This window comes from Vigna unguiculata, chromosome 9 (assembly GCF_037176805.1).
Source record: "Vigna unguiculata cultivar grain cowpea cultivar isolate G323 ecotype 2 chromosome 9, ASM3717680v1, whole genome shotgun sequence".
NCBI classification, from domain to species: Eukaryota; Viridiplantae; Streptophyta; class Magnoliopsida; order Fabales; family Fabaceae; genus Vigna; species Vigna unguiculata.
This window is the reverse complement of record NC_140800.1, coordinates 44687201-44711991: the sequence shown is the minus strand read 5'-3', so window position 1 is coordinate 44711991 and position 24791 is coordinate 44687201. Positions and strand designations below refer to the sequence as shown.

At 34.3% G+C, this 24791-nt stretch overlaps 4 protein-coding genes and 1 non-coding gene across 5 annotated transcripts; 3 read left to right on the top strand and 2 right to left on the bottom strand.

Moving 5' to 3' along the window:
* Positions 1–1946: 1946 nt before the first annotated feature.
* Positions 1947–2028, bottom strand: TRNAS-GCU (transfer RNA serine (anticodon GCU)). Its single transcript has one exon. It is a non-coding gene; the product is annotated as a tRNA-Ser (tRNA).
* A 3043-nt stretch (positions 2029–5071) lies between these two features.
* Positions 5072–8064, top strand: LOC114164012 (protein WALLS ARE THIN 1-like). The gene is made up of 6 exons (XM_028048462.2): positions 5072–5366; positions 5460–5522; positions 5621–5737; positions 5857–6271; positions 6878–7029; positions 7536–8064. The coding sequence occupies exons 1-6, from the start codon at positions 5143–5145 to the stop codon at positions 7729–7731; spliced, it is 1167 nt and encodes a 388-aa protein (XP_027904263.1). The 5' UTR covers positions 5072–5142; the 3' UTR covers positions 7732–8064.
* Positions 8065–13305: 5241 nt separating this feature from the next.
* Positions 13306–15010, top strand: LOC146883995 (uncharacterized). Its single transcript, XM_085666810.1, has 3 exons — positions 13306–14123; positions 14201–14845; positions 14935–15010. The coding sequence occupies exons 1-3, from the start codon at positions 13306–13308 to the stop codon at positions 15008–15010; spliced, it is 1539 nt and encodes a 512-aa protein (XP_085522936.1).
* LOC146883994 (uncharacterized) lies at positions 14982–15858 on the top strand. The gene is made up of 3 exons (XM_085666424.1): positions 14982–15176; positions 15265–15456; positions 15553–15858. The coding sequence occupies exons 1-3, from the start codon at positions 15033–15035 to the stop codon at positions 15715–15717; spliced, it is 501 nt and encodes a 166-aa protein (XP_085522550.1). The 5' UTR covers positions 14982–15032; the 3' UTR covers positions 15718–15858.
* A 1887-nt stretch (positions 15859–17745) lies between these two features.
* LOC114196147 (protein NRT1/ PTR FAMILY 8.2-like) lies at positions 17746–23633 on the bottom strand. The gene is made up of 5 exons (XM_028086697.2): positions 23402–23633; positions 23114–23331; positions 20730–21289; positions 19751–20605; positions 17746–17883 (listed from the first exon to the last, which is right to left on the bottom strand). Exons 1-4 carry the CDS (start codon positions 23496–23498, stop codon positions 19765–19767), a joined length of 1716 nt encoding a protein of 571 aa, XP_027942498.1. The 5' UTR covers positions 23499–23633; the 3' UTR covers positions 17746–17883; positions 19751–19764.
* Positions 23634–24791: the final 1158 nt, after the last annotated feature.

Here is a 24791-nt window from a genome sequence, read left to right as displayed (position 1 = left end):
AATAAAAATGAATAAATAATTTAGTATAACCGTGTATTTACAAAAGAAATTACACATATACAAATGATTATCCTTCGTTTTTCATATTTTTGAACTCATCCATAATTGAGTCAAAACTAAAATTTACAACTATTTCTTTTTCAATGTAAAAATATAAACATGTTCCAAAACATTAATATAAAACACATTCCTCTAATAGAACAATATGATCATTTGTATGATGATTCAGGATACACAAAGCTAAGATATTGAATTTGTATTGATTTCATCTTCACCAATAGTTTTTTTTTTATTACTTTTAAGAAATAGATCTATTCTTTTATTCTTCATCAATGTACCTATTTCTTTTTTAAGTTTAAGATTAAAAAATAATTTATCACAATTTAATTAAAAAAATAAAAATTAAGTTACTAAAAAAAAATCAATGACAATCAAGTTTCATTAAAAGATGATTATGAAAAAACACATAGTACAGTAATTTTTTTCCTATAATCATAAAAAAATGAACATAAGGCTCATGTGATAAAAAATAATGTTAATTATTAAACAAATATTTCACTATCAAGTAATACGAGAGGGTCACCTTTTGTCTTCACAAATGAAAGAGAACAAATGATAAATGAAAGCAAAAAAAAAAAGTTTGTATTTAACTTTTTTTTTTTTCAAAATGAAAAGAAAACATGTGAGAATGTGAGATCAATGTAACTTGTCGAAAAGTTAAAAATACAATGAGAAAGAAAATAAAAAATATCTTAATAAATATTTTTATTTTTTATTACATTTGATTTTATATTTTAATATTTATTAACATTAAATATTATGTCTTATAAAATAAATAAAAAATACTTCATCTAACTTCTATCGATTTCTATATGTTTAGTATAATAAAAAATTAAAAAAATTGAAAATAATTAATATATATAATATAAAAAATAAAAAATTGTAGGGAGGGGAGGGGAGGGGACCATGGCCACCCCTGTCCCAATGATCCTCCGCCACTTGTTATCCAATCTATTTAACCTCTGCTGTAAAACAATTGATGCCACCTGCAATATTAATCGATCAGACACTCATACCTCATCTACGATTCAACTTACAACGCATTTTAAAAGTTTCCTTCAAAACTTGAAGATGTTGTACCTCTGCAACGAAAATGAATATCACCTAAAGCATTGAGATATGTATATATTGTTTGTAAAATTCAGCGATAACAAATTCTGATGATGTTTGTTGTTTGTAGGGTAGATGCATGAAAGAAGTGGCACAAACACTGAACCTTAATTTGTAGGTGCATAATAGAGATTTGAAAGGGAATGGTGAGCAGAAGAGTCTAAAAGGAAACCTCAATTGTAATTTGTTGCCATCAAAGGTTAGTAATGTGGCAACCACATTGATCGTAATAATATGTTTGCTTTACAATAGATAGAAACACTTTTGTCTATGGGAGTTCATCGCTGCATGACCCACTCTGTAGGGAAAGTCAAAAGTTCTGTTAGCTTAGGAAATTCTAACAACCAAAAATAGTTGAAAGCTACCCTTTTCAAAGTAAAATTATTTATTTCCGTCAACAAAATATATACTTTGCTACACGTTTTGGAAAGAATATTCCATTAACATGATTTATATCAATTATTATTACTTTATTTAATAAATTTTAATCAAAACACTTTTGAAAGCTTTAAGCAAAGAGTCCAGATACTTTTTTTACTAGAACAATATATATATAAAATAGTTTGTAAAGATTTTCAGTCAAATGTTTAAAGGAACAACTTAATTAGAGTGAGTTGGTTGTTGTAGTATAGTGGGAGTATGGCTGCCTAGAGTGTGTTGGTTGTTCGATTCCCGGCAACAGCGAAATTTACATTTTGATAGCTAAAATTGAATTTTGAACTTCATGCATTTAAATAGAACTGACGTGTTAAAAAACCCAGAATGGAAGTGAATGACGTCGCCTGAGAGATTCGAACTCTCGCGGGGAAACCCCATGTACTTAGCAGGCACACGCCTTAACCACTCGGCCAAAGCGACTTTGTTGCTAGAAGCATTTGCAACTGTCCTAGTTGACAAACGTCATGCAATTTAAGAGAATTGGCTGGTAATGTTTTTGGTTTTTTTTCTTTTCTTTTTTTCTTCTGGTTAGAAAAAAAAAATGCATAACAAACACCAACCAGGTGTCTTGTTCTTTAACGCAAACATTTATGATTCCTTTGTTACTTTTTAAAATTGTGCAGGGAAAAGAAAATCTTGTCCTCTTGATGACAGAAGCAAGTTGTTAGCGTTGGTCTCTGTTTAATCCAATGATGTGAAGATAAATCTGGAGCTACTACCAACAAGAGGTCTCATTGATATCCTAAAAGGTTATAAAGGAGCAACTTTGGATCGAGGGTTATGTATTTTATCTTGATTTAAGACTTTAATACATATTACTTTGATCAAGATGGAAATAATACTTAATTTTAAAATAAATTAGAAATATTAATACTTTTTGACTGTTTGCCCACTTCTTGAATGAATGGACTGAAGTATGTACCATTCGATCAAAGAGCGGGTCTATGGGTCTATATTTTACAATTTTAAATGTTAAAACCATAATTAATGAGAGAAGGAGAGTAATAAAAGAAGACTATGCAATTAGATATTACTCAAACTTAAGGAGAATGATACTAAGCTGGGAAGTAAAATATGAAAATTAAAAAATGAAGTCAAAATATAATTTTTTTCAAACTTGATTAATAATTATAATCTTAGTGAATTTTTATGAAATTTTCATTATAAAAATCCACGAGACAATGGTGAAATATTATTTAACTTTTTTATTATTATTTTATTTTATTTTTATTTTTAACATCTTATAAAAGTAATAAATAGAAAAAGAAAATTAAAATAAACTTTAAAATAATCGTTTAATGTTACAACTTTCTCAACAAATTTTCAGCGTTGTACTTTTTCATCATATTTTCTCAACATATTTTTGATAAAGAATTAAACTATAGTTGAAATATTTAAAGTATTCAGAGTCTTTTTGTGATATAAGTATAAAGTAGGTGGGAGATCCACGGGATAATATGATTTTATAATATATAAATGAGTAAAAGTTTTACATTACAAAAGGATTTATTAGAATCTAATTAGACTTAAATTTCATCTCTTGACATGATATAAGAACCATAAGTCAAAGAATATTCTAACTAGATTTATTCTTTGTTTGACTTATTGTGTCATACTCTATTGAATCATTATCAAACTATCTATTATGTATATGTCTTGGTGTGAATGAGTGTTATTTAACATTGACTGTTTGTTTTTTGTGTTTTTTATATTTTAGAAGGATTGGGGTAATTCTATTATATAATTTAAATTCATATTTGTTATTAATGATAAAAATAATCAGAAGCCTTATTCCCAAGTTTAAAAGTTAATTATATTTATGATAATTTATATGGTTAATTCATCCCTTCTCTTTTGGTTGATTAATAATTAAAAAGGAAAGAAAAATTACAGAGGTTTGGACCACAAGTGTTTGCTTAGTTTGCCACTTGTACTCTCTATGCACATGTAGTGTTGGCGTCACACTTTATAAATCAATAATCCTTGCAGGTTACACCTTTTTTTTTTTTATGTGCGTGCACGGTGTCAATCCTTTCAACAACTTACATGCATAATTTCTGAGTATCGCTCCCCAAGGCCAGAAAAAGGAACAAGGAAGTTTCAAAATTTACCTTTTAGAACAAATATATTTTGATAATCCGTTTTTAAAATATTAAGAATTTTAAGGTATTTTTATAAAGTGAAAACACGATAGGAATGAAACCACATTATTACCTAAACGAAAGTATGTAAGAAAAGGTGAGGTGCAGAAAGAAAGAAAAAAAAATGATAAGTGTAAGTGTGATCAGGTGCGTAGTTAATATAGTGAAAAGGGAAGGAAGTTGGTGGAAAAAATGATAAGAGTCAGAGGCAGTATCAGTGTTCCTCTTAGTTTGTTCCATCTTCAGCTTTTATCATATAATGCAATTAGTAGAATAGCATGCCTGTCACTCTCTTTATTTTCTGTTTTAAAACATCAAATCTCCTCAGGTCAAAGGATACATACACCCACATCTACATCTTTAAATTCAACTAATTTACTTAAAATAATTTGGACTATGTAATATGAGAATCGGTCTCTAAAGAACTTAATAATTGGCACCATATATGAAAAATGTTACATAATTAGATAACTCTTCTCATAACTCTCCACTTTTGAGTTGCGGAGGAGTTTATAATATTTGGAGACTCTTACTTGTAAAAGGGAACCGGTAAAATTTTAAGTATACAGTCATAATTTAAGTGCAAATAAATAACATATAGAAAGGAAAATTCAAGATTTTGAGTTGAAAAATGTATTAGGTCTTTATAAATCATTTTAAAAGGGGTGGGAGGGGCGGCATTATGTGTGTTAAAGCTAAGGGGATGATTTGAACAACCAATCCGCATATTATGGTAACTTTGGGAGTGGGAACACTTACTTCATTATCTTCCTTTTGAGCATAGTGGAGGAAGTAGCTGCAAAATATTTTTGCATATGGTACGCTTTCATCAATTTTATAATGGCAGAGTTTCCTTTAGACCGGTCATGGCATAATAAAACGCACACTCTGTAATAAGGTATTATTGAATAGGGAAAAAGGGGTTTGAGGGTGGGGTTCTTAGAACAACGCATGGGGCATCCACCACTCCACTCGTGCGCGTTATCTATCAATGGCGGCTCAGCCATTCCTCAGAAAACACTCATCATTATTCGCATGGTGTCTTAATTTCTTTCACTCATATACATACACTCACACATACTAATCTCTCTCTCTCTCCCTGATCTGACCTCACACCCTTTTGAATTTTATGTTTAATTTGAAAGCAAGTGCGGTGAGGGTTGTCTTGTCAGCGAAGGAGGGTGGAATGGAGCAAAGAATGTGGGAGACAAACAAAAACATTTGAAGCCCAACAACAGTTGACACAACGCCTTTTTAGGGTGATTGTGGGTCATACCAATCGCATTGCTTCTTCTCCTCCCTATATTTATATCCTCACTCTCCCCTCTCCCCTTCACCACTTCCCTCCCTTTCTTCCACAACCACCTTATTATTATACTTCTTTACCTTTTCAATGGCTGATTCTGGCTCAGCCTCCTCTTCCTCCAGAATGTGGTGCTCCGTCCCGGAACGGGTTCAGCTGCATGCGGCCATGTTGGCCCTGCAGTTTGGCTACGCCGGATTCCACGTCGTCTCAAGAGCTGCCCTTAACATGGGCATTAGCAAACTCGTTTTCCCAGTCTACCGCAACGTTATTGCCTTATTCCTGCTCCTTCCTTTTGCCTACTTCTTGGAAAAGTTAGTCACTCACACTGCTACCTCTTCTAACATCACATAACATAACAAAACTAACCAATTCATTAATCCCTTCTTTGTTTGTTCTTTCTCCAGGAAGGAGAGACCTGCCATTACTTTAAACCTCCTCTTACAGTTCTTTCTTCTGGCGCTTGTCGGGTATGCCAGATTTTCAGATCATCATGTTGAAAAAGGGAGGGCAAGCAAAACAATATCTATCTTTAATTAATTCTTGTACTTTTTTTTGCATTACACAGGATCACTGCCAACCAGGGTTTCTACTTGCTTGGATTGGACAACACATCCCCAACCTTTGCATCAGCGATACAAAACTCTGTCCCAGCCATTACATTTCTGATGGCAGCCATATTCAGGCAAGCCCTTAATTGCACCGCCACCACAAACAAAATATTTAGATATTGATATATATGATTATAGTGTAATATATATACAATATGCATGCCTAAGGCTTAGTGTGGGTACGTGTTTTCAGGATAGAGCAAGTTCGGCTGAACCGAAAGGATGGGATAGCGAAGGTTGCGGGAACAGTGTTCTGTGTGGCTGGGGCATCGGTGATTACCCTATACAAGGGTCCAACCATATATAGCCCAACTCCACCACTGAACGCTAGCCCAGTAATTGAGTTTGGTTCAGTCTCACTGGGAGATGCAAAGGGAAAGAACTGGACCCTAGGGTGCCTCTATCTCATAGGACACTGCTTGTCCTGGTCTGGTTGGCTTGTGCTGCAAGCACCTGTAATCAAGAAGTACCCTGCTCGTCTCTCTCTCACTTCCTATACATGTTTCTTTGGCCTCATCCAATTCTTCGTCATTGCTCTCATCGTTGAAAGAGATGCTCAGGCTTGGATTTTCCAATCTGGTGGAGAGGTTTTCACCATCATCTATGCGGTCAGTCACCATATATATACAACACTTTCATTCAACCACACCACCTAATTTTGGCTTCCCATATAGGCTTACTTTTTCCAAATAAAAGAAAGAAAAGAAATTTAATGAATGAAAAAAAAAAGAGTCATTTTTACATCAAAGTAAGAGTTATAAACTGGAATTATGCAATTGTGCATGATCAAAGTAATGTTATTATTTAAAACAGCCACTTGACATTTTAAAACGTTTTTCTTCACTTATCTGTTTTAGTTTTCTAATAAAAAGTATTTATTCGCTTTATTCTTATACATAAATATAAACAAACAGTCTATCATTTTATGTCCTTTAGCTTTTACATAAAGACTTCTTCTTTTCAAAATCACAAATCCCTTAATCACTTCTCTTTTTTTTTTTATAAATTTTCTGCTTTTAGATTAATGTTAAGCGTGTAAAGAATTAAATACCATGCAAAGGTATCTCCACGTAGGCCCAGCCTCATTTCATAGAAAATGAACACAGTTGGTCGCTTTAATTATAAAAAATGAAATTGAATTTTGTGCAATAATTGTTGAGATATAATTGAGGGTAGGTCGCTTTAATTAGAAAAATTTGGATTATGCATTGCAGGGAGTGGTGGCATCTGGAATTGCCTTCGCTGTTCAGACATGGTGCGTCGACAGAGGTGGACCTGTGTTCGTTGCGGTGTATCAACCTGTTCAAACTCTTGTTGTCGCTATCATGGCTTCCCTTGCTTTAGGCGAAGAGTTCTACTTGGGAGGGTTCGTTCGTTCGTCCTATTGCCTCTGCTCTTCATTTTCTTATTTTAATTACTTTTTAGATAGTCACCTCACCTTCTATATTATAATATCACTAACCTTTTTTAATTTCTTTTTAAGAAAATATTCCATTTCACATGGTAAATAGGGTGAGTGTATAGCTTAAGAATGGAAAAATCAGTTGTGTTGAGTCCGAAAGAAGGACCACTTGGAAAACGACAAACGAAAACCCACTAAACTACAAGTAAGCTGGAGCTTAGGTAACGATTGAGGTTGAAGCTTGGTGACTGAACTTAGAAAAGGCTAAGGAATCCGAAGGAACATCTTTAAATGATTCCGCGTTCTAGAGGGTTAAAAAAGTGTTAGGATTTTTAATAGAATGGAAGGTGCCGTGTCTCTTTTTGGTTTATCTTTTACGCGCGCACACACAGACACTACTTTATTGCGAAAAAAGAAAAGTCCCTTTGAATTAATTTTGATTGTTAGTGGAATGTGTGTGTGTGGTGTAGGATCATAGGAGCAGTGTTGATCGTTGTGGGACTGTACTTTGTGCTGTGGGGCAAAAACGAAGAGAGAAAGTTTGCAAGGGAACAGGCTGCGATTACGTCCTCCACCCCAGAGCACAGTGGCATCAGATCCGCAAGCCATGCCAAAACATCACTCACTGAGCGTCTTCTTCTCCCTCCATCTACGGAGAACGTGTGATCAACACATCCATCACTTCCTGCTGCTGGGGCACCATTTTCTGGGAGGGAAAAAAGAAAAGGGAAAAAGGAAAAAAGAAGAAAATGATACCAGTGATGATACATTATTACTACTTTTATGTCAGGAACCTTGTGTGTGTACGAAGGCCTTTCATCTTCTTTCTTTTCTTTTGGTTAATTCACATGCTTTCTTTCTAGGACTTTTAGAATGAGGTTTTTCATGGGAATCATTACAATGATGGATGTCACGTAAAAGTGGCCTCAGACACCGAAATCCCATATGCTTTATATGTTAATTAATGGTTTGATTTACCAAAGCAGATTTTTAATTTCAGCTCTATGCTCGGTTGTCTCCGAGGTAATGCTAGAGATGATAATGACATAGACGGAAAGAAAAGGTAAGGGAGATATTCTCCCTCACCTTCTCTCAAAAAGCAACCTATGCAAACATCATAAGCCATGATAATATTAATAGTCACTCTCAAACGGAATCATCATTTCGGTCGGGTTTAATCAATATCTTCTATTCTCATCATTGCGCAAGTTTAGCAGCACCATTTCTTAGTAAGGCGCATGCTGGCATAATCCCAAGCACAAATAACTAAAAACCAAAACCAATGTATCAATAGATCGATAATTACTAAGTGACATGATAATCTCTTGATATAGTTTGTAGAATAATGGATTAAACGAATAAATCTCGTTAGGATAGATTTAACTCGTGACTATGATAATATATTTAAATTTAAAGTATAAATTTAACTCAACTTAAATTTATAATATTAACATTAATCATTGAGGTAAATGGATAAGTAATTAAAGTTTGCATCAAATAATTAGTATATCATGTTGGCACAGTGGCACTACTCTATATCGTCTCTATTATGTCTATGGAATGCACATGAGAAGACATAGAAATGTGACAAGCAGCAGAAGGCAAGGAGTTTTCCATAATAATGTGTTTGGAAGATGAATCCATGAGACTAAAATCCAACATCTCATCGTTAATTCCTGTGAAGACACTGGCAAATTGACAAAATTCTAGGTATAATTTATGTACAGGAATGACACGTATGTTTATTTAGCAGATCCCCAGGTGCATCAATGATATATTTATTTATAGGGTCTGAATCATTAAGATGTCCATGATCATATATATCGAGCAATTTCCCTTTTTCTCTGAAAGTTTACTTTATTGACTTTATCATTTACCCGTCGATGCTTTTCCTTTTATGAGGAAGCTTGCAAACCCATCCCTTCACTTTATGTCATCATCAATTCGATCAAATATATTTTCATACCAATAAATAATATATCTCTTTTGACTGAGCACACTAACTTAGATGCCTACTTTGTTTACTTGCTATTATAAAGGGGAAACTTGTATTCTAATTATCAATTCTCCAATTGAATTAATTGAAGATGTATTGGCTAAGGCTCAAACTATAATTAATTTTGAATCACTAATCCTTATAAAAAGAGTTATTAGAAAGTTTTATGAGAATAATTGCTAAAATTCCACTCCACTCTTACTCTTGCTTATGGTATGTTTATAGTCTAGAAAAAAAATGAAAAAGAAAATAAAAATCCTTTTTTACTTGTTCGAATGACAAGAAAAAAACCCTTAGAGATATATAAATAAGCATGTTTTGATTATTCTATAGAAGAGAGTCCTTTATACAAATAAACGGATTCTAAATAATTATAGATCACAACTTATATCTTGTTTTTCTTTGATCATTCGCATCAAACTAAAAAAATGATAGGTTTACATCAATCCATCAACTGTTGAAAATTCACATCAACTAAAAATAAGATCAATTTAGAATATATAAGTAGATGCAAACCTCATTTTATAATTTAATTTTTTGAGAATGAATGAACTTTCTTTAAACACAGTTATCACTCTAACAAGAATAGTCACAATAAAAAAATGTCACTATATAAAAAGTAAAACAATTATTAACTAATACTAAAACAATATTATCATACATACTTTTAAGGATTAAATATATTTTTCATCCTTTAACATTTAGTGAAAAATTAAAATTAGTTTGTATTCGAAATTTTGACTTAATTTAGTCCCTCAACTTAGAAATGCATGGATTTAGTTCATTTAATTAATTTTTGTTAAGTTTATTTGACGATTCAAACTCATTTCATGATACTATTAGAGTTGTTTACACCAATTGACACAGTTCCACTTCAATTTTAGTTGTAAAACACGTTTGAAAAGTCAAATATACTTAACAAAATTTTGTTAAAAGAACTAAATTAACGCATTTATAAATATAAGGACTACAGTTCCAAAGATGGACTAATTCCAATTTTAATTGAAAGTTAAAGGAGTAAAAACATATTTAACCCTACTTTTAATAAATTATTTAAAATAAATTATTTTGTATATACTATATTTTCCTTAAATAACTAAAATTATTTCTCAAATCAAATTATGAGTTTGAGAAGATGGGTGAGAAAATATTATGCGAGTTTATTAATATATTTTAAGATAGTAATTAGTCCAACTTATTTTGAGTTCGTTTTTTTATAAAAGAAAAGAAAATTGCACCAATTGTATTTTAAAGAAAATATTTTTTTTTCGTTAAATAAATTTAGAGGAGCTTTTGAATTTTACTTCTCCTTTTATGTTATTGGAAATACTTCTCCTTCATGACTCGTGTGTGTAAATAGTTATTAAAAAATATGAGTTTTTTCAAATAAATCTTTTAACTCAAGTGCGCTTTCATAAGGATACTTACGACACCAAAATATACATGTTATTTAAGAAATTTTAACTTGAAATACTCATAGGTTGAAAAAAATTATTCAATTACAAAGTACATATACTAATTTTTTTTAAAATATTTCCTTTCTTTGTCAAACTTCACATGGTTCTCAAGTTCTAAAACAAAGTCATGTCAGATTATCTAAAAATATTTTTTACTTTAAAATATTTAATACCCTCCAAAATTATGAAATAGGTTAACGTGAAAATGATTTGTCAGTGATGTAACTGCGTGGAAGGGCAGCTTGAGGAAACTAATGTAGCTCAAAGAACAAATTGATAGATTTGACAGTCGATAAAGTAAAGTAGCCACGAAGAAAATAATAAACCACTAATTAAAGATGAAAACAAATATAAAATTAGTTGTGAAAATAAAATGGTGTCCTTCCAGATTTGTTAAACAGGCCTCCCAATAATAAGCTTTTGTCGGGCTGGGCATGTGCTACTAAGCAGGCCCATGACTTAACCCTTTGAAGACAGCATGCTTGGGGCCTCTTTCCCTGCAACCTTTTCTTTGGGGCCTTCTCCCTGCACCCCAAAAGAATCTTCTGTACCCCCCAAAATTACGCTTATATCCTTATTAATTAACAGTGAGAGAGTGGGTGAAAGTCCGGTGGACGCAGTAAATTTCATTTACTGCGTCACCAACTCCTGCACCCCCAAACGTTATTTGTTAGACTCCGTTTCTTTTCTTCTCCACTCCACATTCATAAATTTTTCTCTCTGTGTTGGTGGTCCCTAAAATTTTTAATTTCTGTCTCATTCCTTCATTCTCTCTGGTTCTGGTTCGTGGTCCTTTGTATCAGTTTCCTTTATTCTTTTTTAAGGAATGTTATTTATTGTCTCACTCACTCGTGGTTCCTGGTTTGTTGTGATCGAAGGTTGAAGGAAGGTGGTTGTAAGAAGTCATTTATCTTCTCTGTAAGTGGTAGTTTCCATCAGGTTAGCCTTTAAACTTTTGATTTTTCTGTTTGCTTGTGAAATAGAAAAGCCGTTTGATAAAAAAATCGTAATGTATGCGAAACGGAACACGAAATCCGTTTCTGAGTATTCTGAAACGGATTCTGTATTCCGTTTCACAAAAAAATTTGCAAATTTTTTTATGAAACGGAATACAGAATCCGTTTCATAATACTCTGAAACGGATTCTGTATTCCGTTTCATAAAAAAATTTGCAAATTTTTTTGAAACGGAATACAGAATCCGTTTCAGAGTATTGTGAAACGGATTCTGTATTCCGTTTCACAAAAAAATTTGCAAATTTTTTTATGAAACGGAATACAGATTCCGTTTCATAATACTCTGAAACGGATTCTGTATTCCGTTTCAAAAAAATTTGCAAATTTTTTTATGAAACGGATTCTGTATTCCGTTTCACAAAAAAATTTGCAAATTTTTTTATGAAACGGATTCTGTATTCCGTTTCACAAAAAAATTTGCAAATTTTTTTATGAAACGGAATACAGAATCCGTTTCACAATGCTCTGAAACGGATTGTGTATTCCGTTTCACATGCATTTTGAATTGTGCATGGTAAAATTACACCCCACCCATTAATTTGAAATATTCTTATGTTCGTAGCTGGTTCTGGGATGCTCTAAGTTGTTAATTTAATAAAGATTTTCTTTTTCTCTGCGAAGAGGAATCCTTTTCACAATTTTTGAAATGGAAAGTGTATGCCGTTTCCGAATCCCTTTCACAAATATATGAAATGGAAACTGTATGCCGTTTGACATATATTTTGTTTTTTTGTTACACCCATTCATTAAAAAATTACACCCTCACCTTGTTCTTTTAAACCTTAGTCGTAAATAAATTTTGCATAAGATTGGTGGCATGCATGTACGTGTTATCCTCGTCTTAAAAATAGAGTTGAAATGCATATTTGCATGGTTGTTTTGTGCGACTGTAGGAAACACTCAAACATCAAAAAACCAAATATTTTTTTTCCAAAAGGATTACATAATCCGTTTCTGAAAGATGTGAGATGGAATTTGTAACCCCTGTAGTTTGTATTGAATGTTGATACGTCTAGTGTGTTATTGGTGAATTTTTAATGTGAGTGAATTTATACTGTGTGAGGGGTGAATTTTCTAACCTAAATAATGCAATCAGTTATAAATATCAGCAATCAGTTTTCCAATTTTGATACGTGTTGCATTCACTGGTTTTCTTATGTGATTCGTCTTACATTCTTTATGCATTTTTTTTAATTGCATTATTTTGTAATATTCTGATGTGAGTAATTTACGTATTAAAATACTTTTTTTATTATAGTTCATCATGGAAGATCATGAATTTAGTTATTTGAGTTTTTTGGATTCTCAAGCGGATTCTCAACTAAATTGTAGTCTCATGTCGGACTTTTCTGATTTTGTTCATGATATCTGCGAACAAGATTATACATCTCATTTTACAACCGATGATATTTTCCCAACACGTGAAGATTTGATTAAGTGGGTTAGAGGGGTTGCTTATAATCTTGGATTTGTTGTCATTATTCTAAGATCAGATAAATATAATGGACAACCAGGAAGAAAGACCCATGTATTATTAGGTTGTGAAAGAGGTGGAAAATATAGAAAATACAAGTCTGATGCAGAACCGAGTTTATCTGGGACAAGAAAATGTGATTGTCCATTTAGATTGAGAGGGAGACCCATCTCTCAAGGGGAGGGATGGGTGTTGAACGTAAAATGTGGTTACCATAATCACGATGTCTCATCTACTCTAGTTGGTCACCCCTATGCTGGTAGGTTGAAGTCTACTGAACAGTCATTGCTTCTTGATATGACTAAAAGTCAAGTCAAACCTTCAAATATACTTCTCACCCTGAAAGAAAAAGATGAGTGTAATGTTACAACCCTTAAGCAAGTGTATAATGCAAGATATAGGTACAAACGTTCAATAAGAGGTTCTAGAACTGAGTTACAACAGTTAATGTTGATGTTGGAACGTGATCACTACATCCATTTTAGTAGATGTCTTGATGAATCTGATGTGGTAAGTGATTTGTTCTGGACCCATCCTGATGCTGTGAAGTTGTTAAATTCATTCAACATTGTGTTCTTAATGGATAGTACCTATAAAACCAACAAATATCGGTTGCCATTACTTGAGATTGTTGGTGTGACCTCAACAGGATTAACTTTCTCGGCCGCTTTTGCATTTTTATCTAGTGAAAAGCAAAATAATTTCATTTGGGCTCTTGAAAGGCTAAGAGGTCTATTTATGACGTCCGAGGGTGGTCCACAAGTCATTGTAACTGATAGGGATCTTGCTCTAATGAATGTTGTTGGCATGGTGTTCCCTCAGTGTTATCATCTTCTATGCCGTTTCCACATTCAAAAAAATGTGCAGGCAAAGTGCAAAATGTTAGTAAATTCTGTTGACGCATGGGATGTTGTACTTCAAGCCTGGGAGAATGTCATGGACTGTGAAGATGAATTAAAGTTTAAGGAGTGTGTTCATCGTCTTCAGGTTGTTTGCCAGCCGTGGCCTGTATTCTTTGAATATGTTAACGACTCGTGGATCATTCCTTATAAGAAATTCTTTGTGAAGGCATGGACGAACAAAGTTATGCATTTGGGGAATACAACATCAAACAGGTATGTTTGTATTTTGCTATTAATTAAATTTTCTTTTATTAATGGTTTATATGATTTCCTTGTATAAATTGTACTAGGGTTGAGTCTGCTCACTGGAGTCTGAAGAAAGTTCTTGGAAGTAGTATGGGAGACCTTTGTTCGTGTTGGGATGGAATTCACAACGTTATTATCTTGCAACACAATGAAATTAAGGCGTCTTTTGAAAGAAGTATAAATCTGATCAGTGACTCTTACAAGGCATTGAGTTATAGAAGATTAGTGGGGAATATTTCTAGATGTGCCTTAGAACTCCTTGCTCCAGAATTGGAAAGAGTAAAGAAGATTGGATTCGATAGTAGTCGTTGTGGCTGCATTCTCAGACAAACTTATGGTCTACCATGTGCGTGTGAATTAGCACGATATGATCCTGGGATTATTCCTCTCCAAGAAATTCATGTCATGTGGACTAGGTTGAGCTTCTCCAATGTCTCGTCTTCACAAACTGAAGGGCAATTATCTATTCAGAGGGAGGTTGATCTACTGCTTAATCTTTTCAAAGAAGTTGATATTGCAGGAAAAGTGACCATAAAACATAAATTACTTGACATAGTTAGCCCTTCCATGACATCGATGTTACCACCACCGACTAAAGTTAAGACGAAAGGTGCAGCTAAGAGTCATAGATCAAAGAAGTCAACCAAACGTGATCCCTCCTATTTTGAGCATGTGGACGCCTCCATAGAGTCCTCAAGACAAGACACATTTGTTGCAAAAACAGAAAACAAGGCGAAGAGCAAACGTGTTATTGAAGAGAAAGTAATACCCATGCTAGAACAGTTCAATCCTGTTTTTCATCCATATATACTGGATGTTGTCGATGTTGTGGCGGACGGTCATTGTGGATATAGATGCATTGCTGCATTGTTGGGTATGGGTGAGGAGTCGTGGCCTCTAATCAGACATGATCTATACAAAGAACTTAGCCAATGGCGAGATGAATATGCAACGTTAGTTGGAGGCTATGATCGTCTGGAAGAACTGAGAAAGTCTTTGCTAGTTCAATCACCATCAGGGGTATAACTTCTATACACCACTGTTGAAATTTATGTATTACAAGTTTTTTATGATTTTGTTTTATTATAATCTAATTAATTATATACAGGCTAATCGAGACAAGTGGATGACTATACCAGACATGGGGTATGCGATTGCTAATCGGTATAATGTAATCCTCGTGTGCTTGTCATCAGTTCAGAATTTGACTATATTCCCACTTCGTACATCCCCACCTACTTCGCAAAGTCAACATCGACTAATTTGTATCGGACATGTTTACAATTCTCATTTTGTTCAGGTATATATGTTTACATATATATATATATATATATATATATATATATTATTTTTATAAATAACTTTATTTCTCTATTGTCTAATTGCGTATTTACAGGTTCGTCTACAAGAAGGCTGTCCATTACCGACAGTGGATATCATATCATCTAGCAATTGTTACCCAAAGGCAAAAGGGTGGGCATCATTTTATAGAGATAGGATGCAAGCATTCCTAGATTTACACATAGTGGATCGTAGTTATGTAGATCTCATGGAAGACTAATATTTGTTGATTGTATTTAAGTATTTCACTGTTGTAGTTTGTAATTATTTTACCAATATATAAAATTCTAACTCCTTTGGCCAAGGGACGGATATATTTTGGCCTCATTGCTAACATTAAATAACTTAATATAAAATACCATATATAGATGAAATATCTTAACATAAAATCCAATACAAATGTCAACTCTAACATCAAATACAAATAAATCGACTATCCAGACGTAGATGGTCGTCGACCTCGAACTCTACGTCCTCCTCTAGTCTCTTCCTCTTCAAGTCCATCTTGAGCCATCTGCAATAACTCATGAGTGCGATCCCAGGCAACAGTGCCCTCAGTAACATCTCTACAGTCTATCATCCGCTGAAGACCACCTACAATGCGTTTCACGAGACCCTGTCATAATAACAAGTTAATGTCAAATATTAACAGTTACTAATACTATTAACAACTAAATGTGTGACATACCAATAAACCACTGGAAGATGATGACGGTGACGTCCTCTGAACTGTTATGTCATCTGGCAAATTCCGACGAAGTCGGGGCACAAGCACAAGGCTAGGTCGGTCGGCCTCAGCTCCACGTAAAATATATGGATGGGAGACTCTCCTAAACCACTGCAAATATCCATCCGAACATGAAAAGGGAGCTGGTGCTTGGACCACTTGATGTACAACAAACTGCTCGTGCTTTTTCCACCGATCATCAATAGCCTCAAAGTCCATCATGGGAACCGAACTAGGCGGTCGTGGAATAGGCTGGATGAAGCCAAATTGTCGCAACACACGCTCAGGCAAATGACGTTGTACGACGGTCCCAACCCTCAGGAAGCCAGAAAACATGCTATGTGTTACCAGTTGTCGTGCAGCTCTATGTGCTACATATGGGTTCCAAATCATCCCATCATATGTCAAGCCATCCAACTGGACTCTAACATCAGCTATAGCGGAAATGGCGCGTCCAGTGACATAACGTAGAGCACGGGGTTCGGTCTCCACATATGTATCCCGTACTTGCTTCCTTCCCAATGTAGGGAAGTGCTCGTATATCCAAGCCTGTATCAAATAATATTTCATTTAACCATTATCATATAAAACTAAAAACAAGTGAAATAAAGAATAAAATGTTATATAAATGGGTACCTGCAGAAGAGGTAGATATCCAGCTAATTGCTTTGTATTTGCAAAGCTGGCATCTCCTAGCTGCTCATATAAGTGGACAAGAGCAGCAACTCCCCAACCATATGTACGACATGTGGAAAGATCTCTAAATAGCTCGAGATAATGTGTACGAACATAGGTGGCGCTTTTGTTAGCAAATATCGTGCACCCTACAAGGTGCAAAAGATATGCACGTGCAGCAAACTCCCATAGCTCGTTTTCACAACAGCTATGATACAAGTCTCTCAACCAGCTCAGTCGGACCTGTGCACCCCGACTTTGATTCAGCTCCACACATGCCATGGCCCGGTCAACACCAAGAAGTGTCGTCAAAATCTGAACAGAATCTTCATATTCCAGATTTTCAGTGGAGCAAAAGTTTCCACTGATGGAAAGATGGAGAAGTGACGATACGTCATCCAAAGTCATGGTCATCTCCCCAATGGGTAAATGAAAAGTATTGGTCTCGGGATGCCATCTCTCCACGAAACCCAATACTAACCCAAGATCGATATATTCATACAAAATATCGCACAGAGGCGATAATCCAGAAGCTAACACAAAAGGTGCAACAGAAGGATGAGGACGTCCTAATTTCTTCACCTTTTTAATATGAGAGACCACTTTGACAACTCGATCCTACCAGAAGAAACAAAAAAGACTAAAAATACTTACCAACAATAAAATTAAACCTATATAAAAACTTTTTACTGACCTGACCATCCCATATCATGCGTGCAACATGATCCTGGTACAGGGTCAATAAAGATGTATCATATGGACCCCCAGGAAATCCTCCACCATCGTTATCAATGCCGTGCTCGTCCTCCTGAGGAACGTCAGAAACCTCATTCTCAACAATATCATCCTCAACCACATTACCCTCATGCTGACCCCTTCTACGAGCCGAAGCTGTGGGTCTATTCCGTGCACCACCCTGTCTAGAACTCTTTGGTGCATCATTTGAACCGCGTCTACCTAAATTTCCTCGTGTTCTAACCATATCTGTAATTCAAAGTTTGAAACATTAGAATCCAATATAAATTTCCTGGAAAAATAACTAAATGAAATAAACAACATGATTTTAAATTCCGTTACCAAATGCAATTGCTGTCTAATAATAGGAAACGTAAATTATTGATGCTAGTTAATCATACAGTAGTTCTTAGTACCAACCATGAATCAGCTCATTTTAATCCGAGCTACCGTGTGTTCTCTTTTTTAAACCTCTCTAACCATTCTTTCTTTTTCCATTTCACACACACATAATCTCCAAAGACTAAGCCTTTAATTACATTCAACAAGTCACTGCTAAAACGGATTTCACGAAAATAACAACAAAAAAAACACAAAACGGATACTAAAATCCGTTTCACCAAAATTTGAAAAAAAAAACAAAAAACGGAATGCGTATTCCGTTTCATACGCATCCGACACGGCATTCAAAAGCCGTTTCAATAAAATTGAAAAAAAAATTAAATGAAACGGAATGTGTATTCCGTTTCATACACTCCCCACAACGGCTTTCAAAAGTCGTTTCAGTTAAATTTTTTAAAAAAAAAACCCAAACGGAATGTGTATTCCGTTTCTCACTTCCCACACGGCTTACAAAAGCCGTTTCAGAAAAATTTGAAAAAAAAAGGGCGAAACGGAATGTGTATTCCGTTTCTCAATTCACACACGGCTTACGAAAGCCGTTTCACAAAACAAATGAAAAAAAAATGCAGAAACGGAATGTGTATTCCGTTTCTGATTTCCCACACGGCTTCCAAATGCCGTTTCACAAAACAAAAGAAAAAAAAAATGCAGAAACGGAATGTGTATTCCGTTTCTGATTTCCCACACGGCTTACAAATGCCGTTTCACAAAACAAATGAAAAAAAAAATGCAGAAACGGAATGTGTATTCCGTTTCTGATTTCCCGCACGGCTTACATATGCCGTTTCACAAAGAATTCAAAAAAATAAAAACAAACCAAGATTACAAATTTCAAAACATTACTTGGAGAAGATGCGGGTGGGTCTGTGGTGTTGCAGAAGACGAGAAAAGGGACGCAACAGAGATGGATGAAGACTGTGTTGTGCACGGTGGAGAGAAGAACTGTGTGGTGGAGGTGGAGGATGTGTGCGACCAACGTGGGAGAAGACCAAATGGGAGAAAATGAACAGTGTGTGGAGGCTGGGAGAAGAGGACGAACAGTGTGTGGAGGCTTGCGGGAGCAGAGGACAAAAGAGAGGCGTTAGGTCAAAGATTCCTGATCATGGTGTGGGAATTAGATTCTCTTTTTATTGGAGTTTGTTTTGGGGGTGCAGTGGTGTAGGGGTATGGGGTTTTTTAGGGGGTGCAGCGTCAGGGGTATGGGGGTGCAGGGGTATGGGGTAAAAAACACAAGGTAAATGTTATATTTAACCATGGGCAGTTATGGAAATTAAATTGATTTTGGGGGTACAGACGAGATTCTTGGAGGTGTAGGGAGAAGCCCCCCTTTTCTTTTCTTTACATATTAAAGATTCGAAGACCTGAACAATGTCTGAAATATTTCTAATAAATTTAGGCACAATAAGAAATTATAAAACAATATATATATATATATATATATATATATATATATATATATATATATATATATATATATATATATATATATGAGAGCACATGTTCCCGATCTATATACAAAGCTATGTACAATATTTTTCAAATACTTTTGTCCTCAAGCATTTGAAAATAACCATTTCTCACTTGCCTGCCAAGCAAGACCTATTATTATTAACAGGAAAAATTGTTGATATTAATGTAACATAAAGATTGATTAAATTACGAAGAACAGCAAATTAAAGAGATGATCAAAGTATAAATGATCAGAAAACTGTACTTGGTAATTCCCCTTCATGGTTGTGAGTATTTGGGATTGGTGAATTCATCATCAGCCATGGCCTCATCCATAACAAGTGCTCCATTCCCTCTGTGACAATGCGCCACAACCAGGTAAACCAAAAAATTGACTCCATTAATAGCCGTTAAAACCCAGTAAAAGTTGTCCAACCTACTCTCATTAAGGTTGTCCCTCAACCACCCTTTGTCTTGTCCACCACTCGCAGCTTCAATGATCTTCACCAGCGCAGTGCTCAACCAGTTCCCGATCCCAATCCCACACAGACACATCGCACTGATAATGCTCCTTGTCCCATCCGTGGCTTCATCGTAGAAAAACTCCCACTGCCCCACGTAGGTGAAAACTTCAGCACTGCCCATTAGCAAAAACTGAGGGAGCAACCAGAACACGCTCATGCTTAACTGCACGGAGTAGTAGTTCCGTCTTTTCATTTCGACCAACGCCGCGGAAGCCGTGGCGAACACCGAGACGAACAGCCCTACCCCTATTCTCTGCAGCGATGTGATGCCGCGGTGGTGGCCGGTGAGGTTGCGGAGAAAGGGGACAATGAGTTTCTCGTAGATGGGTAGGAGGATGAGAGTGATGGCGCCGAAGACAGGGACAGAACCTGTGGGAATTACGAAGCTGACACCAAGTGTTCGGTCCATGATATTGGCTTGGCCTAGGAAGAAGGTTAAGGGTTGAGCGTAGGACAGAGAGAGAGCGATGGTGGAAGCCCACACCGGAAGGACTCGAATGAAGGCTTTGAACTCTTCTACTTGTGTCACCGTGCATATGCGCCACCGGTTGCTTTTGTCTTCAGCATTTACCATAACCGCTGCTTTGTCAAAAAACCTGCACAACAATTGGTTCAGTTAACTTACCACGATAATACTCCCAACCAAGCTACAACCTTTGCCCTGTGTTTTAACCTAAGATCAACGTCTTCGTGAAAAATAATATTTTCATGTCAACAAACCTATATTGTGGGGTGTGAGGAAGCTTGGTTGAGCCAACGACATCGGACTCCGTTGTTTGAACCTCAAAGAGAGGAGTTTCATGATTTGTAAGATAAACCCCGTTGAGATGATTCCTGGTGGAAGCTACCACAACCTGAAGAAACCTAGTGAAAGGGCTTCCCATTGGCTTTTTGAAACGGTAATAAGGGACACCGGCAACTACGATAAGGATAGAACAAATGGCGGCGGCTGCGGATAATCCAAAACCCCAGCGAAACCCAACAGTTTGTTGTGCGTAAACCAATAGCGTAATTCCAAAAATGGCACCGACGTTAATGGCGACAAAGAAACAGTCGAAGAATAAAGGTTTCATCTGAACTTCTTTGTGGTCTGCGTCGTCAAATTGATGAGCCCCGAAGGAGGAGATGCAGGGCTTGATTCCACCCGTACCTAAGGCAATGAGTGCAAGTGCACAATATATGAAAAAGGTTTGACCTTTGGTCGCTGCTTCGCATGCCGTAAAGCCGCAGTGTCGCCATATAGTAGTCTGGGAAGCTGAAAATGTCAGCAAAATCATCCCCTGCATCATTCACCGCATGATTAAAAGTCAATATTTATCTCCTGCACGATCCATGTAGTAATCAGCAATTTTGTTTTCCTTTAACACTACATTGTGTAATAGTATATTATATATTTATCACTTAACAAATTTTTTAGACAATATTTTATCTTTCAAATTTTCTTTTTAAATATTAAAGTTATTCTTTTAATTATAAAAGTATATATTAGTGGGTTGCCCAGATTCTCAAAACAAAATACATTTTCCTATTATATATTCTAAAATATATTCCAAAAGCAATTATTATCTGTAAGAAAAATAAAAAGAGAGATTAATTTTTGAAGTTATATTTGATAAAGAATTTGACATGAATGCAGTGGATAAAAAATTTATTTATTTTTACGTTGAAATGCTTTACAATGGAAAACTCACTAATGTCATTTAACACTGTTTTTTATTAAAGAAAATATCAAATTTATATAACCGTGTAAAAGTAAATTTTCCCATTATTAATTCCTTATCCAGATACCAAACCCTGATTTTATTCACAATCATAATTTATGGGATAAGTTACCAAACCCTGATTTTATATTGAAAATCATAATTTATTGGTATGACGTGGGCTGTTTTCAATATTAGAACAATATGCTTAAAAAAATGCCATTTTGATAAAAATATTATAAATCCACTTGTGGTCTTGCTTCTTTATATTATAAGAAGGAAGATCGAGTAATGTGAATCACTGACAACAATATATTGAATGAGTCGATAAATAAATTTTATATATATATATATATATATATATATATATATGATAATTTATTGTGGAACACGTTATAAAAAATTTAATACATTATACGCCATTTTACACGGGTTCATATATCTTTTCCAAGTAAAAATACGAAAATTTTATAAAACACATTGTTTAAAAAAATAATTATAATAGTATTGAAGTCATATTTTCTTATATTATTTCATTTTTGTTATAATAATAATAGTTATAAAATAATAATATTTTAATATTAATTTTATTATTATTATTATTATAATAATAAAACTTAAATAATTTGGAAAGGTATGATTTTAGTCGAAATGAATTCATGTTTCTTTATATACTCTAAAAAAGATTAAAATGAAAATTGTATTTAAAAAATATGACTCATTATGTACTAGTTTCCTTTAGAAGATTTATAATACCGTTATATATAATTTTTGTATTCTTTCATCAAAATAATGCTTTTAAAATGAAAATAGATAAAACTTTAAAAAGCTGCGGAAATAAGTTATGTTCGAAAAGAATATTTGATTTTACAAAAGTAATGGGTCTAAACACAATTTTTTCATTGCATGGTTTGCTAACAATTTAGAGTGATATATTGGTCTAACAAAAAATAAAACAATATACAGAAATACAAGTTTATTAATCGGTTTTAACTATGTTTCTGTCACTTGATTTTCGGTGAAAATTGAAATGAAATGAGTTATTCTTTGAAACTTTAGACTAATTTAGTTCCTCAACTTTTAGAAATATGTGTATTTAATATTTTTAACCAAATTTTTTAAGTTTAATATTTTAAACGCATTTTATAATAGTATTTGAGTTATTTATATCGTTTAACTCACATCTTCGCCTTGATATTTACTTATAAACATTTTTAAAACCTCAAATAAACTTAACATGATTAAAATAACTAAATTTAACCATTTATTAAGGATGAAAGAATAAATTAATCTAAAGTTAAAAAAAAATTAATTCTAATTTTTATTTATTTAAGAACCAAAAGTATATTTAATCTTAAATAAAAAGACAAAATGCAAATCGAAGTTGGAAAATATAATACATACTGCAGCATAAATGGCGGAGAAAAGTAAGATGGTTCTGAAGTGACCCAAGTAAGCATCAGCTAGAAAGGCTCCGAAGAGGGTAGGCACATAAGCAGCTCCAATCCAACCAGTAACGTGAGTGACAGCGTCGGGAAGAGATTCACTCCTTACATAAACTAAATAAGACACCATGTTCGCTGCAATTGCAAAGAACGCCAACCTCTCCGTCACCTCGTTCCCTACACCCACCACAGAGGTCAAAATTGGAACACTGAACAACGTAGTATCTATATGATGTCTCAGCAGTACCTATGATAAAGGATGAGGCCTTCCATCCTCCCGTTGTTCGCTTGTCAGCAATCCTACCATGCACGTCCAAGAAGCTATGGTTGCTCACTAATTCCATCTTCTCTTTCAGACAATAAAAACTACATCACCATCTAATTAACTCTGCAAATCATAATTTGTTGAAGAAAATTTCACACAGATATGGCATTGTGTGTAAGACATTTAAGAGTCTCCTTTGTTTATTGATCTGCGCCTGTACATAATAAAATGGCATACTGTGCCGGCCAAAATTTTAGACTTTAACTTTAACAATAGAGACGATGGTGACACCATTTGTTTTCTCCCTCCATAGTCAAACTGCCGTCTAATAACAAACTTTCTGTTAACTTCATATTCATGACCTTCCATCTTCTGCTGTCACTTTCTGATAATGATAAGCCTACATTACGAACTAAGTTTGTCGTTTTTATTCGTTAAATGAGGAGTCTTTCTTCACCGTCAATCTGCAAAACTATATTTCTCTTCGGACAACGATAAATATATGCAAGGTTTATTTTACACTTTTACCATTTGATTAAATTGATTTAATATTTTAGTTAAATCAATATAATTGGTTAACTTATATCTGAACCAATATGTCCATGGTAATATATCTACATATTACACAAACACATACTATAATACTATATAACAATATGATACTTATACACTCCTATTCAAGACTATACACCAATTCTAATATGAAGCAAGTAACTTTGGAAGAGATAGGACATTGAAATGAAAACAAATGGAAATGAAATATGAGTAGAAGGAGGCAATGGTTTGGATGGAAATGACACATATAATAGAACTAAAGAAAAAATTATCTACAATATTATTAACTAAATAAAGGGATGATACTTGGATATAGGGTGGTGAAGATAAAGACTATTACTCTGTTCAAGATGCGTATAAGAAGTTGTATGATAAAAGTATAAGGAAAGAAACCATGATTACAGAATTATGGTAGTAAAGGTACTATCATCAGTCCAATGTTTAGCATGGAGGGTCATGCTAAATAAAATACCTACTAAGGAACAATTAAAACGTAGGGACTAGAGGTTGGAAAATGAATTATGAATTATGTGTGGGGAGAGTGAGGAAACAACAAGCCATTTGTTTTTGGATGCAGGATAGCGACTAAATATTGACAAATATGTGATTTTTGGATAGGAGTTAGTAATGTACATTGTAACCATGTAAGAATAAATTTTAATCACTTTCACTTAATGGAACTAAGTAAAAAAGGAAACAACATTTGGAAGGGGATGTGGATAACTATCATATGGAGTATATGGAACTAAAGAAATAACATTTTGTTTCGAAAAGCAAAGGTAGATGAAGAAGAAATCATATATATGGCATATGGTCT

What these genes read in the sequence shown, in the direction of transcription:
- LOC146883994 (XM_085666424.1), top strand. Translation starts at nt 15,033, where the DNA reads ATGGGTGAGGAGTCGTGGCCTCTAATCAGACATGATCTATACAAAGAA. An exon ending in TAGTTCAATCACCATCAGGG is followed by an intron (nt 15,177 to 15,264) that starts GTATAACTTCTA and finishes AATTATATACAG; the next exon opens with GCTAATCGAGACAAGTGGAT. An exon ending in ACAATTCTCATTTTGTTCAG is followed by an intron (nt 15,457 to 15,552) that starts GTATATATGTTT and finishes GCGTATTTACAG; the next exon opens with GTTCGTCTACAAGAAGGCTG.
- LOC114164012 (XM_028048462.2), top strand. Translation starts at nt 5,143, where the DNA reads ATGGCTGATTCTGGCTCAGCCTCCTCTTCCTCCAGAATGTGGTGCTCC. An exon ending in TTTTCACCATCATCTATGCG is followed by an intron (nt 6,272 to 6,877) that starts GTCAGTCACCAT and finishes TATGCATTGCAG; the next exon opens with GGAGTGGTGGCATCTGGAAT. An exon ending in GAAGAGTTCTACTTGGGAGG is followed by an intron (nt 7,030 to 7,535) that starts GTTCGTTCGTTC and finishes TGTGTGGTGTAG; the next exon opens with GATCATAGGAGCAGTGTTGA.
- LOC114196147 (XM_028086697.2), bottom strand. Translation starts at nt 23,498, where the DNA reads ATGGAATTAGTGAGCAACCATAGCTTCTTGGACGTGCATGGTAGGATT. An exon ending in GGCCTCATCCTTTATCATAG is followed by an intron (nt 23,332 to 23,401) that starts GTACTGCTGAGA and finishes TGGTGGGTGTAG; the next exon opens with GGAACGAGGTGACGGAGAGG. An exon ending in CCTCACACCCCACAATATAG is followed by an intron (nt 20,606 to 20,729) that starts GTTTGTTGACAT and finishes ATTGTTGTGCAG; the next exon opens with GTTTTTTGACAAAGCAGCGG.
- LOC146883995 (XM_085666810.1), top strand. Translation starts at nt 13,306, where the DNA reads ATGACTAAAAGTCAAGTCAAACCTTCAAATATACTTCTCACCCTGAAA. An exon ending in GGGAATACAACATCAAACAG is followed by an intron (nt 14,124 to 14,200) that starts GTATGTTTGTAT and finishes AAATTGTACTAG; the next exon opens with GGTTGAGTCTGCTCACTGGA. An exon ending in CATGTGGACGCCTCCATAGA is followed by an intron (nt 14,846 to 14,934) that starts GTCCTCAAGACA and finishes TACCCATGCTAG; the next exon opens with AACAGTTCAATCCTGTTTTT.